General features: G+C 41.1%; 1 protein-coding gene across 2 annotated transcripts in view; it reads left to right on the forward strand.

Annotated features, from left to right (window-relative positions):
• pcsk5b (proprotein convertase subtilisin/kexin type 5b) overlaps positions 1-18,188 on the forward strand; it is a 104,940-nt gene that overhangs the window by 63,455 nt on the left and 23,297 nt on the right. For both annotated transcript variants that reach the window (XM_079552085.1, XM_079552086.1), the window contains exons 9-15: positions 6,142-6,242; positions 13,605-13,708; positions 15,037-15,154; positions 16,545-16,733; positions 16,973-17,109; positions 17,182-17,292; positions 17,514-17,616. In XM_079552085.1, the coding sequence (XP_079408211.1) occupies positions 6,142-6,242; positions 13,605-13,708; positions 15,037-15,154; positions 16,545-16,733; positions 16,973-17,109; positions 17,182-17,292; positions 17,514-17,616 (863 nt within the window). The remainder of the gene's footprint in view (positions 1-6,141; positions 6,243-13,604; positions 13,709-15,036; positions 15,155-16,544; positions 16,734-16,972; positions 17,110-17,181; positions 17,293-17,513; positions 17,617-18,188) is intronic.

An 18,188-nucleotide genomic window follows, 5' to 3' on the forward strand; every position in this document is an offset into this window, starting at 1 on the left:
GGGACAAAAAATTTACAAAAATGGACAATAATTTGACAAAAATGTGAGAAAAATGTGACGTAAAATTGATAAGAATATGACAAAAAAATGCGAATAATTTGACGAAAAAGTGACAAAAATGGACCAAAAAAAAATCGGAAAATTGGATGAAAAATTGAGAAAAAATTGACGAAAAAGTGATAAGAATTTGACAAAAAAGTGACAAAAAATGAAAAAAAAAAAAAAAAAACGGAAAATTTGACGCAAAAAGTGACAAAAAATCACGAAAATTTGACAAAAATGAGACGACTGCCCGACAAAAAAAAAGTGATGAAAAAAAATCTGATGATGTGAGGAAAAAGATCAATTTAGTTTTGTAGGTCTCAGCTTTCAAATGAGGCGTTACACTGGCCTACAGGACTTGGGTAAAGCTGAACTGGAGAAAATGCTCTCGGTTCAGGCGGGAGTTAAGAGGTTAAAAAATAGAAACCAGGCGTTAAAGTTGTTTCTTTTTTGACGAACAACAGCATCAAGACTTGAGTATAAAGATCCCAGTCGCACCTAAACCTTTTCGATCGCTGGTTTTGTTTAACGGTGCCTGAGTAACTTGTGTTTTTTAGTAATGTGCGTCCCTCTTAGAAGACAAAACGACACTGTAGCCAGACATTTCCCTCTGACCTCGGGGTCAGGAGGATCCAGTGTGTTTGGAGACGTCCGTGACCTCGGAGCAGAAACCAACCTGCTCACACACGGGTCCATGAGCAGAACCTCCAAGGCTCTTCTGTCAGACTAAGATTACAGATGAAAGTTATTCTAGTCGTGGACACAGTGACGTTACAGAACTTTCTCAGGTCCACAGAGTTTCCTCCTCCTTTTCACACTAGCCTGACGATCTCTGAGTGTTTGGACAGGTTTCTCTGGTGAGAACATCAGACAGAGGAGGAGGAGACCGTCTGACCTCACTGGAATAAAAAAATAATTCCTGCCTTTGTTTCCTGTATGTGTGACAATTCATGCAGTGTTAACATAATTGCAGATAAATGCTTTCATTTTTGTTTTTTTAACCCCGTAACTCCCACCTGAACCGCAGCACATTTTCTCCAGTTTGGCTTTACCCCAGTCCAAAAGCTTCTGGAAAAAAGGTGTGAAAATATCGACAAAATTGAGACGAAAACAATGATGGAAATGTGACAAAAAAGTGAGAAAACGTTGACAAAAAAGTGACGAAAAATTGATGAAAAAGTGGCAAAAATGTGACAATAAATGACAAAAATGTGATACAAAAATGACAAAAATGTGATTAAAAATGACCAAAAAATTACAAAAAAGTGAAGAAAAATTGATGAAAAAGTGGCAAAAATGTCACAAAAATGTCACAAGAAATTGACAAAAAATGGACGAAAAAATGACAAAAAAATTGACAAAATGTGACGAACATTGGGTAAAAAACGGACAAAAAAATGACAAAAATGTGACTAAAAATGACAAAATTTGATAAAAATTTGACAAAAAAATGTGACAAAAAATGACAAAGAAAATGACAAAAAAGTGGCGAAAAATTGATGAAAAAGTGGCAAAAATGTGACAATAAATGACAAAAATGTGATACAAAAATGACAAAGAAATGACAAAAATGTGATTAAAAATGACCAAAAAATTACAAAAAAGTGACGAAAAATTGATGAAAAAGTGGCAAAAATGTGACAATAAATGACAAAAATGTGATACAAAAATGACAAAAATGTGATTAAAAATGACCAAAAAAATACAAAAAAAGGGACGAAAAATTGATGAAAAAGTGGCAAAAATGTGACAAAAAATGACAAAAACGTGATACAAAATTGACGAAGAAATGACAAAAAAAATTACAAAAATGTGATTAAAAAATGACAAAAAAATGACAAAAAAAGTTACAAAAATGAGTTGAATACCCAACAAAAAAATTGGAAAAAAATCTGATGACGTGAGGAAAAAGATCCTCTCGGTTCAGGCGGGAGTCAAGAGGTTAAAAAACAAAGACTGAACCAGAGGCTGCACATTTGTATTATTTTATTATTACACTCACCACTAATAACCACAAGACGAAACCGCTTTGAGCTGCAGGAATTCAAAGTGAATCGTGACATTCTTGGAAGTTTTTTTTGGCAGCCGGTAACATGTTCCAGGAACATTCTGACTGTGACGCCGCGCTCTGTAAAACCCACGCCCGCCTGACGGGGGGAAAGGCCCATTTCATTCATTATAAATATCAGATTCCCAAACAGTCCGAGCTTAAATATTTACTTCTACAGTTTCTGTTGCTCACGGATCCCCGCATTTAGGCTTCATTTAATCGGATTTGGAGTTGGATTCTGGCCTCCACCAACAGCAGACTTCAAAAACTATTATTGCCAAGATATTATTGGAAAACATTGTCTTCACTTGTTATAATTAGCACCGCGGCGAACAATTAAATATCTGCCTTTACAGTCACGCCTTGTTTTCACTCCGTCTTTAGACAATAAAGTGCGGCCAGTAAACCTGAATACTAAGGAACAAACTTATAATGCAGGAAGAAGTCTATGCTAAAAGCTAACGAAGGTCAAAAAGCATCAGTGTGTTTGAGCGTGTGAGGGTGAGTTTACATGCATGTGTCCATGTATGTTCATTAACATGCACTGTCCCGACCAAAACAAACAAACAAGTAAATAATAATAATAATACATTTTATTTGTTGGCGCCTTTCTTAGCACTCAAGGTCACCTTACAGTAAAAAGGGGGTGAAACAAAAGCAGATAAAAGGTAATTAAAACTTTAGCAGAAGTAGGCAGCTCTGAACAGGTGTGTTTTAATGTGGGACTTAAAGCAGTACTAAGTAACGTGTTTACCTTAATAAATCCTTTCCGTAGTCCCTGTGGGGGAAATACAAGCGTTTATGGGATGATTGGAGGGTCTTTCATCTCCCCCTGGTGTCTCTGGCCAGAAAACCATTTTTGCAACTTGACTGCCACCGGACCGGAGCCACCAATACACACTAATGGAATCACGAAGAAGAAGCTAACATGCTAATGGGCAAAGCTAACTGCGGGCTAACGTCACTTTAAACAGTATTTACAGCCAAGTTTGAGTGAATTTTTTTTTCCATTGTATAATTGGATGCACAGTAGCCCTCTCTCCCTTCGCCTTAGTAGTATTTACTCTCCAAGACAATTAATAAGTTAAAAAATCGTAACTTGCTACTACACCTGCAGTTGCACTTATGGCCTCTAGGGGGAAGAGTTACTTAGTACTGCTTTAATATAGAAGGTGCAGTTACACGTATGACCTGAGGTGGCAGTAGTGAGTATGAAATGGCCAATTTGCATCTAGCCCCTTTAACACACACTGTCCCGACCAAAACAAACAAATAAAATAAATAAATGCTCAGAAATGGATCGCTCTGAATCCTGACTCAATAACGCTTCACATCCATCTCCTCCCATGTGCAGAAGGTCTTATATATTATAATTTATATTTCAGGATTTTTGACGTAGGGCCTCATTTCCTAGAGTGTTGTTGATTTCTGGAGATATTTTTTTTCTAAAATGCAGGCAGTCCTTTTATTTGAAGAGCTTAGTGGCGCTAGGCTAGTGCATTTCTATGGTATCAGCTAGCCTGCATTAAAAACAGTGTGACCCGCTCCACAGAGCACCTGAGGCACTTATAACACCAGACTAACCATATAAATGTCTGTGTCCATAGAATCATTTAAAATAACTTATATTTGAGCAGCATCAGCTTCGTGGTTGTATAAGCTACGCGGCGGCGGAGTGATCTGTGAGAAAATAGTCCCTGGAAATGCGATCGTTCATGTGATGCATCTCAGTTATTTTCCAAACATGATGGTGTTATAAGTGATTTGCCTCAGGTGCTCTGTGGAGCGGGTCAGTGTTAATTTCGTCGACTATAATATTTAGTCTAAATTTTAGTCAAAGTGATATTTTAGTCGACTAAAATTGGACTAAAACTAAATTAAAAGTTTTTCATGAGACTAAAACTATGACTAAAACGTCCAGATATTTTAGTCGACTAAAATAAGACTAAATAAAAATGAAAAGGAGAGACTAAAATCATCCAAACTTCTATTGAGCGTCTGAAAGAGCCTCAGATCATGTAAATTCTCTGCCAAAGGATCGGCTCTGAGCTTTGTTCATGTGGAGCAGAAACATGAAGCAGAGGAACAAGATTAAATATGATTATAATGAATATTATCAATGCAAAGTCGACTAAATTTGTCTTAAATTTAGTCAACTAAATTTACTTGCAATTTTAGTCGACTAAAACTAGACTAAAATTGAAGATATTTTTTTTGACTAAAACTAGACTAAAATCGAATTACATTTTCGTCAAAAGACTAAGACTAAAACTAAACTAAAATATGTCGTCAAAATTAACACTGGAGCGGGTCAGACTGTTTTTAATGCAGGCTAGCTGATACCATAGACATGTGCTAGCCTTGCACTAGCCTAGCGCCACGAAACTCTTCAAATATCAGAACTGCATGAATTACAAGAAAAAAATATCTCCAGAAATCAGCAACACTCTGGATAACTAGGAAATGAGGCCCTATGTCAAACATCCTGAAACATCCCTTTAAGCTAGTCTCGTGTTGTCGGAGGAAACATGTGGAAAGAGGAGACCTGTCTAATGTTTGTTTATTTGTTAAAACACACGCTCTCTCTCATTCATCAGCCTCATGACCTATGACCCTGTGCCGGTGTGACGCTCTAACCGCTGTGCCACCGTGCCGTGTTGTGAACTGTTTCAGCCCGGGCTCGTGTGTGCTGATAATCCCTCACGCTCTCTGCCCCAGGACGAGGCCTTTGAAGCGGGACTGGGGTCTGGACGCGCTCCAGGCGGTTCTTGGCTGCCTGTCCGTCAAGCTGTCTGACTCGTCACTCTGTCCACACGGTCCCGGGCCAAATCACACAGCTCCTAATTATGATGAGCCCTCGCCTGTTGTCCTGTGTCTCTGAGCGTCAGCCTCAGGGTCGGGCGGCGGGGACTGACCCTCACGGGGCGTCTCCACCGGCCCGGCCTGACCACGATCAGTATAGAGCTCATGTAAACATGTAAACAAACATCTGAAACGTCTCTCAGCAAAACCAGTATTTGATGGGTCATGTTAGGAATTATTTACTGAAAGTCTTCATACTGTGCCTTTAATGACTTCAACATACCTTTGGATTTTTTATTATTCTTTTTTTTTCATAATGGAAAGAAAAATCACCTTTTAACCTCTTAACTCCCGCCTGAATCGAGAGGATCTTTTTCCTCACGTCATCAGATTTTTTTTCCATCATTTTTTTGTTGGGTGTTCAACTCATTTTTGTAACTTTTCTGTCATTTTTTGGTCATTTTTTTGTCACATTTTTGTCATTTTTTCATCATTTTTCATCACATTTTTGTAATTTTTGTTGTCATTTTTTATTACATTTTTGTACTTTTTTTTTGTCACATTTTGTCACATTTTTGTCACATTTTTATAATTTTTTTTTTCAAATTTTTGTCATTTTATCGTCAAATTTTTATCACATTTTTGTCACTTTTTTATCACATTTTTGTAATTTTTTTGTAATTTTTTTGTCACATTTTTGTCACATTTTTATCACATTTTTGTAAATTTTTTGTCACATTTTTGTAAAAAAAAAATACAATTTTTATCACATTTTTGTATTTTTTTTTTCCATGTTTTTTTCATTTTATCGTCAATTTTTTATCACATTTTTGAAATTTTTTAGTAATTTTTTTGTCACATTTTTGTAATTTTTTTTCATATTTTTATCACATTTTTGTAATTTTTTTGTCACATTTTTGTCATATTTTTGTCACATTTTTATCACATTTTTGTCATTTTTTCTTCAATTTTTCGTCCCTTTTTTGTCAATGTTTTTTCACTTTTTTGTCACATTTCCATCATTGTTTTCGTCTCAGTTTTATTGCTATTTTGACACTTTTTCCCAGAAGCTTTTAGATTTGGGTAAAGCCAAACTGGAGAAAATGTTCTCTGTTCAGGCGGGGGTTAAGAGGTTAACCCCCGCCTGAACAGAGCACAGAGATGGGGTGATACAGACGGTCCTCACCTTCACCTGTGCTCCTGTTGTTTCCCCCTCACTGACCCGCTGTCCCGCCTCTGTCCCGCAGATCACCACAGACCTGAGGCACCGCTGCACGGACAGCCACACCGGGACGTCGGCCTCCGCGCCCATCGCCGCCGCCATCATCGCCCTGGCCCTGGAGGCAAAGTAAGATCCACCAGACTCCGCCCCATCCCACCCGCTAATGCTGCCCTGACCCCGGCTGCCCCGAGCAGCACGTGAAGCGCTCGCTGCGACAACAAACAGAGCGTTGTCAGGGCGATGCTCGGCTTAAGCGACTCACGCCGGCTCCGGGTGAAAACAAGCTGGGGCTCGTCCAGGGCCTGCGCTCTGGGTCACGGATCCGAAAACCTGCCCCCGCTCTGACGGAGACAGTGGAGAGATTAATGTTACAATATCACATTCTCTTAAAAAGACTTCAATTGTCTGTTTTAACCTCTTAAAGCAGAACTAAGTAACGTGTTTACCTTAATAAATCCTGTTCGTAGTCCGGGGGTAGGCAACGTCAGGCCCGGGGGCCAAAAGCGGCCCTCCATCATCAAACGCTGGCCCTCGAGATGATTTTGAGAAATATTATGACCCAAATCAGTGATGCCTATTAACCCCTTAACTCCCACCTGAACTGAGCACATTTTCTACTGTTTGGCTTTACCCCAATCCAAAAGCTTCTGGAGAAAAGGTGTGAAAATAGCGACAGAACTGAGACGAAAACAATGATGGAAATGTGACAAAAAATGAAATATGAATATTTTTTTTATAAAAAATTGACAAAAAATGACCAAAAAATGGCAAAAAAAAAAAAAGACGAAAAAATGGCAAAAAAATTGACAAAAAAATGACAAATATTTTAGAAAAAAATGACAAAAAAATGACAAAAATGTGTCAAAAAGTGAAAAAAAATTAAGAATTTTTTTTTACAAAAAAGTTACAAAAATGACGGGAGGAAAAAGATCCATTTAGATGAGTTTTGTAGGTCTTAGCTTTCAAATGAGGTTTTTAAAAAATACAATTTAATCAATTTTTTGTCTTTTTTTGGTCATTTTTTCTTACTTTTTTGCATTGTTTTCATCTCAGTTCTGTCACCATTTTCACAGCTTTTTCCCAGAAGCTTTTGGACTGGGGTAAAGCCAAACTGGAGAAAATGTGCTCGGTTCAGGTGGGAGTTAAGGGGTGACACGGAGCAGCTCCACATTAGATTATTCCAGAATATGGAACAAGATCATAAGAACAAATAAGAATGTTCGGAAAACGTTCTCCACAGTTTGTGAACCCGAAGGCTGCCGTGCAGAGCGGCCGCCTGGCTTCACCTGCACATGTCGAGCAGCTCAGTTCTCTCAGGTCACTTCATTTAACCTGAGTTAATCCAGTGTAAATCCCGCCCGCTTGAAAATATTCCGTGTTTCCAGGCAGTGCGGCGCATTAGCCTGTTTGCTATACCGGATTATCACTGTCGCTTACAGCTCGCTCTCTCTCTCTGCTCCACCGAGGAGACTCTTCATTCACTTTCTCTGTCAAGCAGACGTGACTCAATGTTCTCACTTTAAACTCCTTAACTCCCACCTGAACCGAGCACATTTTCTCCAGTTTGGCTTTAACCCCAGTCCAAAAGCTTCTGGAAAAAAGGTGGGAAAATAGCAACAAAACTGAGACGAAAACAATGATGGAAATGTGACAAAAAAGTGAGAAAACATTGACAAAAAAGTGACAAAAAAATTGACGAAAAATATGACAAAAAAATTACAAAAAAATTACAAAAAAATGAGAAAAAATTGATAAAAAAATGACAAAAAATTGACAAAAATGTGACAAAAAAATGACAAAAAATGTATAAAAAATTGACGAAAAATGACAAAAAATGTATAAAAAAATTGACAAAAAATGTATAAAAAATTGACAAAAAAATGACAAAAAATTTATACAAAAAATGACAAAAATGTGATAGAAATTTGACAAAAAAAATTACAAAAAATTGATATAAAATGTGACAAAAAAATGACAAAAAATGTATAAAAAATTGCCAAAAAATTGACGAAAAATTGATGCAAAAAATGACATGTGATAAAAATTTGACCAAAAAAAATACAAAAATTGACAAAAAAATGACAAAAAATTGATACAAAAAATGACAAAAATGTGATAAAAATTTGACAAAAAAATTACAAAAAACATATAAAAAATTAACGAAAAAATGACAAAAATGTGACAAAAAATGACAAAATTGTGACAAAATGCTACCAAAAAAGTAATTAAAAAAGTGATAAAATTTGACAAAAAATTTACAAATAATGACAAAAATGTGACAAAAAATTGACAAAAATTTGACAAAAAAGTTACAAAAATGAGTTGAATGCCCAACAAAATCTGATGACGTGAGGAAAAAGATCGTCTCGGTTCAGGCGGGAGTTAAGAGGTTAAAGGGATGTTTCAGGATGTTTGACATAGGGCCTCATTTCCTAGTTATCCAGAGTGTTGCTGATTTCTGGAGATATTTTTTTGTGTAATTCATGCAGTTCCTATGTTTGAAGAGTTTCGTGGCGCTAGGCTAGTGCATGTCTATGGTATCAGCTAGCCTGCATTAAGAACAGTCTGACCCGCTCCACAGAGCACCTGAGGCAAATCACTTATAACACGCGTAGCTTATACAACCACGAAGCTGATGCTGCTCAAATATAAGGTATTTTAAATGATTCTTTGGACACAGACATTTCTATGGTTAGTCTGATTTTAGATCTGCAGTTTACTTCGGGTTCTGTTAAGCATCAGTGAGACCCCAGCAGCAGCAGCAGCAGGCGGCCGAGCGCTGGTCCGTGACTCATGGAGCCGCTGATATTGGCTTCATGTGGCATCGCTTTCCTTCTGTTCCCTCCTCCCGTCCTCCTCACATGCTCCACCATCACGCCTGTGTTTGTGATGTAATATCACACAATAGTTTTTATTACATTTGCCGTTTTAAAAGGATGTAAATGGTGTTAAAGCCGTACAAAGTGACTCGTGCCCCTAGAGGCCATAAGTGCCACTGCAGGTGTCGTACATGTTGTGTTTTTTACTCATTAATTGTCCGTGAGAGTAAATACTACACTGTCAGAAAAGACAAAGGGACAGAGGGATATTGTTCATCCAGTTACACAATGGAGATCCTTTGTTTCACTCAAACTTGGCTGTAAATACTGTTTAAGTGGTGCTAGCCCGCAGTTAGCTTTGCCCGTTAGCCTGTTAGCTTCTTCTTCGTGATTCCATTAGTGTGTGTTGTGTGTGTTTTTTTTTAACTTAAATCTGTTTGAAGGATCTTCTAGATCAGGGGGGTCAAACTCATTTTGTGTCGTGGGCCAAATATAATAGATTATTTTTTCCAATAAATGAATTATAATAATCTGTGTTTTGGTCAAAGCCCAAACTTGACTGTAGCTTCATTAATAACAACGGCTTACACTTGTAATTGCACTTTACAAGCCTGTGTAACAAGTTCCTCAAAGTACTACACAGTCATTATTCATTCACTCCACACTCAGTGGTGGTGAGCTGTTATTGAAGCCACAGCCGCCCTGGGGCAGACTGTCCATTTACCACACATGGCTATATAATGTGTTGTTCATATCCTGAGCTCTTTTTATGTCAGTGCCCTCTGCTGGACACATGTGGAACTCTTTCCTTTTTTTAATTTAATGCCCCCTGGTGGCTAGAATGAGCATTCTGGGTATTCTTTAAAAAATCATAACACCGCACTGGAACGGGCTAGAGACTTGTCTTGTGCGCCCCTCGGGCCTTTCAATGGGCGTCCGTGTACCCCCTACCTCAGGGGTGTTACTTAAAAATGGTATTTGTAAGAAAAAGGACAATGTTGCGGTCAAAATAAACCCCCTAATTTTCCCATGGCAACACATTTTACTGAAAAATATAGCTTATCCTATAAAAATGATGTTAAATTTCCCCCTTTTTTCAATCTGAAATAGTTTCAAGTACCCCCTGTTAGGTCCTCGAGTACCCCCAGGGGTACCTGCTCTACAGGGCAGGGGCCGGATTAAATCCTCTCTGATCCGGCCCGCGGGCCGTATGTTTGACACCCCTGTTTTAGAGACTATACATTTGTAATTTTTTCTTTGGTTCAACCATAGTATTTTTTCCAGTCTTTTCCCCATTTAATGAACGCCCTGAACAAAAATATGTCCTGATAAACAAAACAATCACCAGCTGCTGCTTAATCAGCGCCAGTTCACAATATTCATGAGCCGTTTTCTTTATAAACAATTTTTTGTCAAACTCATGTTCCTTATTTTGTGAGTCATCGTCTCATTCAGTTTTACTTCTTGTATAATATTAATCTTTTAATTTATTTCCCACTCCTTATGATCATTAATGCTGTAATTCTTAAAACTTCTCATTCTAAAAGTGTTAAAGCTTTAGGATAATGTTGTGATTGAAGATGACGGCGCAGTTAAGGACATTTCCCTCTGAGGCGTCTGTTAGTGTGTGATCGGTCGATGATCGGTCGATGATCGGTCGATGATCGGTCGATGATCGGTCGATGATCGGTCGATGATCGGTCGATGATCTGTAGATGATCGGTCGATGATCGGTCGATGATCGGTCGATGATCGGTCGATGATCGGTCGATGATCGGTCGATGATCGGTCGATGATCGGTCGATGATCGGTTGATCAGAAGGACAGAGCAGGGGCGGACTGGCCATATGTCCATTCTGGAAGAGCACAGAAGGGCCACCAGTCGCGCCTCAACAGAGCTTTACCCAAATCTAAAAGCTAAAAAGGAAAGCATCAAGATAGCGAGAAGAAGAGGATGAAAACATGAGAAAAACACGGACAAAAAAACACAACAAAAAATGATAGAAAAAATAATTAAAAATTCAACAAAAAAATGACAAAAATGTGACAAAAATGTGACAAAAATTCAACAAAAAAATTACAAAAATGTGACAAAAATGTGACAAAAATGTGACAAAAATGTGACAAAAATTCAACAAAAAAATTACAAAAATTCAACAAAAATGTGACAAAAATTCAACAAAAAAATTACAAAAATTCAACAAAAATGTGACAAAAATGTGACAAAAAAATAACAAAAATGTGACAAAAATTCAACAAAAATTCAACAAAAATTCAACAAAAATTCAACAAAAATTCAACAAAAATTCAACAAAAAAATTACAAAAATTCAACAAAAATGTGACAAAAATTCAACCAAAAAATTACAAAAATTCAACAAAAAGTGACAAAAATTCAACAAAAACTCAACAAAAATGTGACAAAAATTCAACAAAAATGTGACAAAAACTCAACAAAAATGTGACAAAAACTCAACAAAAATGTGACAAAAACTCAACAAAAATGTGACAAAAATTCAACAAAAATGTCACAAAAACTCAACAAAAATGTGACAAAAATGAAAAAAAAAAAAAAAACATACAAACGGTGACACAACACAGCAACAGCGCGAGAAAAAAGGTCCGTTTTGTGGGTCTTAGCTTTCAAATGAGGTGTCACACTGCCAAAAGAGGACAGAATGCATTTGCTTTAGGCGGCTGGTAAGAGGTTAAAACATGTATTTGTGGAAGTGTCACAATTACGCTGATTTGGGCCGGGCGGGTCAGAGTCCGGGGCTGTTTTTCAGTCCCGGTCCGGCCCTGCGACAGAGGGACTGGAAGTGCCGGTTTCAGCCTCTGCGATCGGTTCAGTCGCAGGAGTTGGTGCAGAGTTTGAGGCGCGGAGCATCTGGTGAGCAGATGAGAGCGAGGGATTCCCAGGAAACGCTCTGACCCACTTGTTTCTGATTTGTGCTTTAATGTAGCATCAGCAGATCAAAGGGCTGAGACACATGGCTGACGTCCCATAATGGCCCTCACGTGAGCGCCCGGGGCTCCAGGCGCTTTACCCTGTTGCCTCCCTCCTCTGCTCCGCTTTCAAATCCAGGATTTTCCATGACCTTTTGTCAAGGCCTTTTCATTTAATGTGGAAAGCCGTGGAAGATGATTACGTGGCCAATACAGGGCTGCAAAATGGTTTCACTTGAATGAGGGCGCTCCAGAATAAAGACGTCACATGTAGAAGCACTTTTGTGTGACAGTATCAATATAACAGGATACACTTACAAGAGGTGGTATTGATATTATAAGTAAAACTAAGAAAGCAGTAGAAGTCATTGAGTGGAATCATGACCAGGGTTGTTCTTCACCCGTTTGTTTCCACCACCATTAATCAAACAGCAGCATGTTTTGTCTTTCCCCAAACACATCTTCAGACATCAGAGCATGAGGTCATTCAGAGAGGTTTTGTTTTGTTAAAGTGACACAGTCTGATAGATGTCCAGCGCTCCCCAACCTGAGGGCTGTCCAGTCTGTCTGAGCTGTAATCAGAGCCCGACCTGACCTGACCCTGCTCACTTTTTAATGACATGGATCTGGAGTGTGATCCAGAGCATCAGCGCAGCCTCGATCTGAATGTGTCTCCTGCAGATCCTCTGGCCTTCACTGGTCACATTCTCAGCTCACACTCACTGCACTGCAGTCTCACAGCTTTTATTAGCATTTACATGTGGTGAATGCAATATTTTATAAGATATGTGACAAAGTACAGGTTTATTTGGGTCGCAGCTTGTTATTAAGGTAATGGCGTCTCGGAGCCGGACCACTTTAGAACCACTAAAAAACATCGGCATTTGCAGAAAATTCTTAACTTTAGGCTACACTGGTGAGGTTCAGCCCCCCGATGATGAAAATCGGCCTCCGTGACACAAACTTGCCTCCCCCTGATCTAAAACAAGCTGACTAATGCCCATCCATCCATTTTCTTCCGCTTTATCCGGGGCCGGGTCTCGGGGGCAGCGTCTCAGCAGAGATGCCCAAACTTCCTGATCCTCACACACCTCCTCCAGCTGTACTGGGGGGGCCCCGACCTCCTCCAGCTGTACTGGGGGGGCCCCGACCTCCAGCTGTACTGGGGGGGCCCCGACCTCCTCCAGCTGTACTGGGGGGCCCCGACCTCCTCCAGCTGTACTGGGGGGCCCCGAGGCGACCCCAGGCCCGCTCGGAGACATAGTCCCACCAGGGTGCCCTGGACACATTAGCATGTGACGATATAATTATTGCTTCATTAATCAGATGGTGAAAGTATAATAATCAAAAGTGTAAATGTGTGTAAATATTTAGTCAAAAATTACATTTCACTCCAACATTGCATTTGATCTTTTTAATCTCTTTGTAAAAAGGATTGTTTTTTCCATCATCGTCTCAAACAAAAGCATTGTATTGTACTTTCCTATCATGGGACGTTAATTAGCAAACTTTACAACATTTGAGTGAGCCTTTCGAAATAAAGATCTGAAAATATCAGAAATCGGCCACAACAGCAGAAGAAAAATCTTCACATGGGACCGTCCCTAGTTTCAGGTCCGGTGCAGGTTTTGGGACCACTGCAGAAGAGCCTCATTAATATTCATGATGACGTCATCACAGTACAAAGTGAAGCATAACTGCAGTAAACACTTTGTTTTGTACAGCCCTCTTCTCACCTGGAGAGACGTTCAGCACATCATCGTGAAGACGTCCAGGCCGGGACACCTGAGCGCCCCAGACTGGATGACCAACGCCGCTGGATACAACGGTACAGAGTCACATGATAAACCCTTAATTAGATTTGACCCTGTGTGGTCGGACTGTAATTTATATGATCCTGAGAGAAAGAGAGAGAGAGAGAGAGAGAGAGAGGGGGGGGCCCTGGACTGTGAGCAGGTGCTTCTGTCCGAGCGTGCAGTGGGTTTCATAACTGTGTATGTGTGAATACCATAAATTCTCTAATACTGGCCTGTATTCCATTAGCGGCCGGGTCTCTAACAGAGGCCGGGGCTTTTATTAGAAACTATAGCAGTAGAAATATTCCCCATGTTAGGAATTTGTCTCATACTGGTGTAAATGAAAACTCACGTGCAGGAAGTAAACAAACGGAACCCGGGCCGAGGGGGACGCTGCGGAGGAGCTGATCCCAGCGTAACTTTGACACAGATTTAGCCACTTTTCAAACCTCCTGTGACGATATTTGGAAACAGGGCAAACAACAAATGTTGTGTGACCCTCCAGGGTTTTAATAAAGTCTCCATCGTGTCTTCAAAGCACGTCCAGCTGCTCCGTGTGCAGGTCAGTCCCACGCCTCAAAATAACTCCTCCCATCAGCGCGAGCGTCTCGTCTTCTCTCGGGTCAGTCTCATGATCGATCACAAACACAAACGCTCCGTCTAAACTCGCCTTTACACAAGATAACAACAAATAATCCAAGTCCGCGGTAAAAACGAAACAGAAACCTGCAGTGACATTGATGTCAAAGCTCCGCTAACAGCAACGAAACACTTCCTGTTGTCCCGACAAAATAAAAGGCGTCAATGTTCCAGCCGCTGGGAGAGGGTTTGAAATGTTCATTAATAAATGAACCTAATATTTTAGGTGCAAATGGACACAAATCTCTTTTTTCTTCATTTTCCTGGTCGTCCGTTTTGCTCAAATAGAAATAAAGGCCTGTCTCTAATTGTGGCCTGGTTCCAATAAAGGCCTGGTCCTAGATGCCCTTGAGTAAATAAAGGCCCCGGCCTATATTAGAGCATTTACGGTATGTGTATATGTGTGTATGTGTGTGTACCTGTCTGAGTGCAGGACTAAAGACTTGAGAGAGTACTGTGTGGAATCTAAAAACAGATTTCTTTCAGTCCCAGGTTCGAGTCCTGGTAAGTCTCTGTTCTGAGCTTGATTTCAAACAAAAGTTTTTTTCTGGTCTTATTCTATTGTCCATGTTTTCTCTTGAACACACGCTGTGGCTGCTTTCCTCCTTCCACCTCTCACCTCATCCATAACCTACAGTCTGATCTGTCCATGTTCACGTGTTGTTTTGTTTCCTCCGTCCCCATAGTAACCGTGTTGTTTGTGTTGTTTGTGTTGTTGCAGTGAGCCACCTGTATGGTTTCGGGCTGATGGACGCTGAGGCCATGGTGAAGGAGGCAGAGCGGTGGAAACAGGTTCCTGCGCAGCACGTGTGTGTGGAGAGCGCCGACCGCCAGATGAAGTGAGCTCACCTCGTTTTTACAACACTTGCATTTCATTAAAATATAGCAGAACTTTATTACAAAGAATAGTGTCAATCAATGGTTTTGTACAGCCCAGTTTCACACAGTAAAGTAACAATGTAAATGTAAAGTAATGTAAAGTCCAGGCCTCGGACTACAGGACTGTTCTCTGTTGCTCTTGGATGCTTCACTAAATTGGGAAAGTGCCAGAGTTGACGAAAGGGAATAAATGATATCTGTGGATGTTTGTATATATATGTGAGCAGCCCTGCTCTGTGTGTTCTCTCCTCTGTTTTGTGCACCAGCATGTGTTTGGGAGTGGGGTTGTGCAAGCTGTACCTTGATAGGGGCCAAGCATTAGTTCTGGCAGGGTGGTTCTCACAAGAGCACAGACACAGAGCCAGCCTTCCCAGCTTGTTATTCTTGATGCAGCTGGAAGTGTTTGCAGCGCTCAGTGTTGGCTCTTGGATCTGCTCTGCTGTCCATCCGTATCACTGTTGTGCTCTAGTGCTTCAGTCTGTTATTCAGTCCATATGGACCGAGGCTTTGGTACCTGCCTGAGCCACAGCTCCACCGATGTCAGCTGCCTGTGTGGTCTCAGAGTATACACATTTACATATGTTTGGAAAGATTTCTTTGTGAAAAGGCTGTAGTGAACTGTCCTGACTGTCCTGATGCTGTTTTAATGTTCCATCTGTGTAACGAAGTCTCCTATTGGCTCGTGGAGTCCCGGTGATGAATGATGAACCAGGGCGTGAAACACAGAAACACTGATGAGCTGATTGTGTTCATGAGCTGTGGAGAATGTCAGCCTCTGGCTGGCCCCTCAGTCTGTAGTGTAATGTCTGTCTGCAGTCTGCTGGAGCCCAGTCAGTGGTGACGTGTGTGCACTGAGCCTGCTGCTAATCAGCTGCTCTCTCAGACACTGGGCCTAACGGTCAGCTGGTTTACATAAACCGGAGGAAATCAAATGCACAACTTACCCCTGCTGTAACAGAACATATCTCACTGTAGCTTCACCTGGGGAGTTTGTTACTTTAATGTCTCAAATCTCACTTGTGATGACGGTGTTTCCCTTAAGTGGACAGGTTTGGCCTCATTTGCACGAGCACAGCATCAACACGCCGAGACAATCATATTTCATAAGAATGAATTTTATTGAGCGCAGCAATTCAAAAGGCAAAATCCATAAAACATCAACAGAATCATTATTTAATTACATTTAAAGTGAAGAGCTCGCCCACCGATCCTCCAGTTTCTGACACGAGCGCTTCCATCATGAACAGTGAAAACCTCTTTATAATGTATATATGAGACCATTGAAGTGTATGAGTTTTCTACTTTAGTAATCTACCTTCAAACTGAGATGTTTTCTTTGGCATGTTGTAGAAACATCCGTCCAGAGCACGTGGTTCGCTCGGTGTACAAGGCGACCGGCTGTCCCGACAGCCCCAACAACAACGTCATCTACCTGGAGCACGTGGTCGTCCGCATCACCATCCTGCACCCGCGGAGAGGAGACCTGTCCATCAACCTGACCTCTCCCTCGGGCACCAAGTCTCAGCTGCTGGCCAACAGGTCAGTGCGTCACCCAGAGCTCCTGGTCCACACGTGCCGAGCCCAGGGCTTCTGTATGTTTCATACTAATAAACATACGACACAATGAGACAACTTGGAAACTGAAAAATGTAAAAAGGCCGAACAAACCAATAGTCAGTGTCTTGTTGTGTAACGTTGAGCCTCTACAGAAGACCTGCAGATGATCCAAGGCTAAGGTTTATTATCTCACACCTAAAGTGCTGTTTCCGTGTGTGCAGGCTGTTCGATCACTCCACAGAGGGCTTTAAGAACTGGGAGTTCATGACCACTCACTGCTGGGGCGAGAAGGCCGCGGGCGACTGGGTCCTGGAGATCTATGACTCACCATTCCAGCTCCGCAGCCAGAAAGTCCCTGGTATGTAACCCCTCTCTATAGATAACGCCACTGTGTAATCGTGTAGCTCAGTATTACACATGTTTGTGTTAGGTAAGCTGAAGGAGTGGTCTCTGGTCCTGTACGGGACGTCTGTGCACCCCTACACCCGCAGTGACAAACCCCGCTCCGTGGAGGAGGAGGAGTTCACCGAGGAGTACAACGGTACGAACCGCTTCACCACACGCAGACCACTGAGGTTTAATATAGAGAACATGAAGAGCTGACGTTCTCCTCTCACATCTCTGTGGCCTGGAGAGGCTCACACACCCTGAACCAGTGAAGAGTCTGTGCTCTAATGTGTTTCCCCAGTTTATCCACATGAGTCTGAAGGAGCGACTTTACTTGATCCTCCTGAGTGTGTTGATGATGTTGTTCCTTTTCAGGCCCCTGTGACCCCGAGTGTAATGAGAACGGCTGCGAGGGCCCCGGGCCCCACCACTGCATCAACTGTCTGCACTTCTTCCTCAAGTTCAAGAACAATACCAGGTTAGAACTCACAACAAACATGTGTCTGTGTGCTCACCACAGGAGAGACTCAAATATAATACATATACAGATGCACGTGTTTGCAAGAACAACACACAGAAGTGGAATTATGTTTCCCTGTGAGGGTGAGCTGGTGAAACACTGTCAGCTTCTTACCGTAAATTCTCTAATAGTGGCCTGTATTCCATTAGCGGCTCTGACAGAGGCCGGGTTCGCGGCTGGCGGAGGCAAATTAAAGCCGGTCTCTAAAACAGGCCGGGGCTTTTATTAGAAACTATAGTGGTAGAAATATTCCCCATGTTAGGAATTTGTCTCGTACTCGTGTAAATGAAAACTCACGTGCAGGAAGTAACAAACGGGACCCCGGGCCGAGGGGGGACGCTGCGGAGGAGCTGATCCGAGCGTAACTTTGACACAGATTTAGCCACTTTTCAAACCTCCTGTGACGATATTTGGAAACAGGGCAACAAATGTTGTGTGACCCTCCAGGGTTTTAATAAAGTCACCATCGCGTCTTCAAAGCACGTCCAGCTGCTCCGTGTGCAGGTCAGTCCCACGCCTCAAAATAACTC

This window comes from Gobius niger (genome assembly GCF_951799975.1).
Source record: "Gobius niger genome assembly, chromosome: 1".
Classification (NCBI taxonomy): Eukaryota; Metazoa; Chordata; class Actinopteri; order Gobiiformes; family Gobiidae; genus Gobius; species Gobius niger.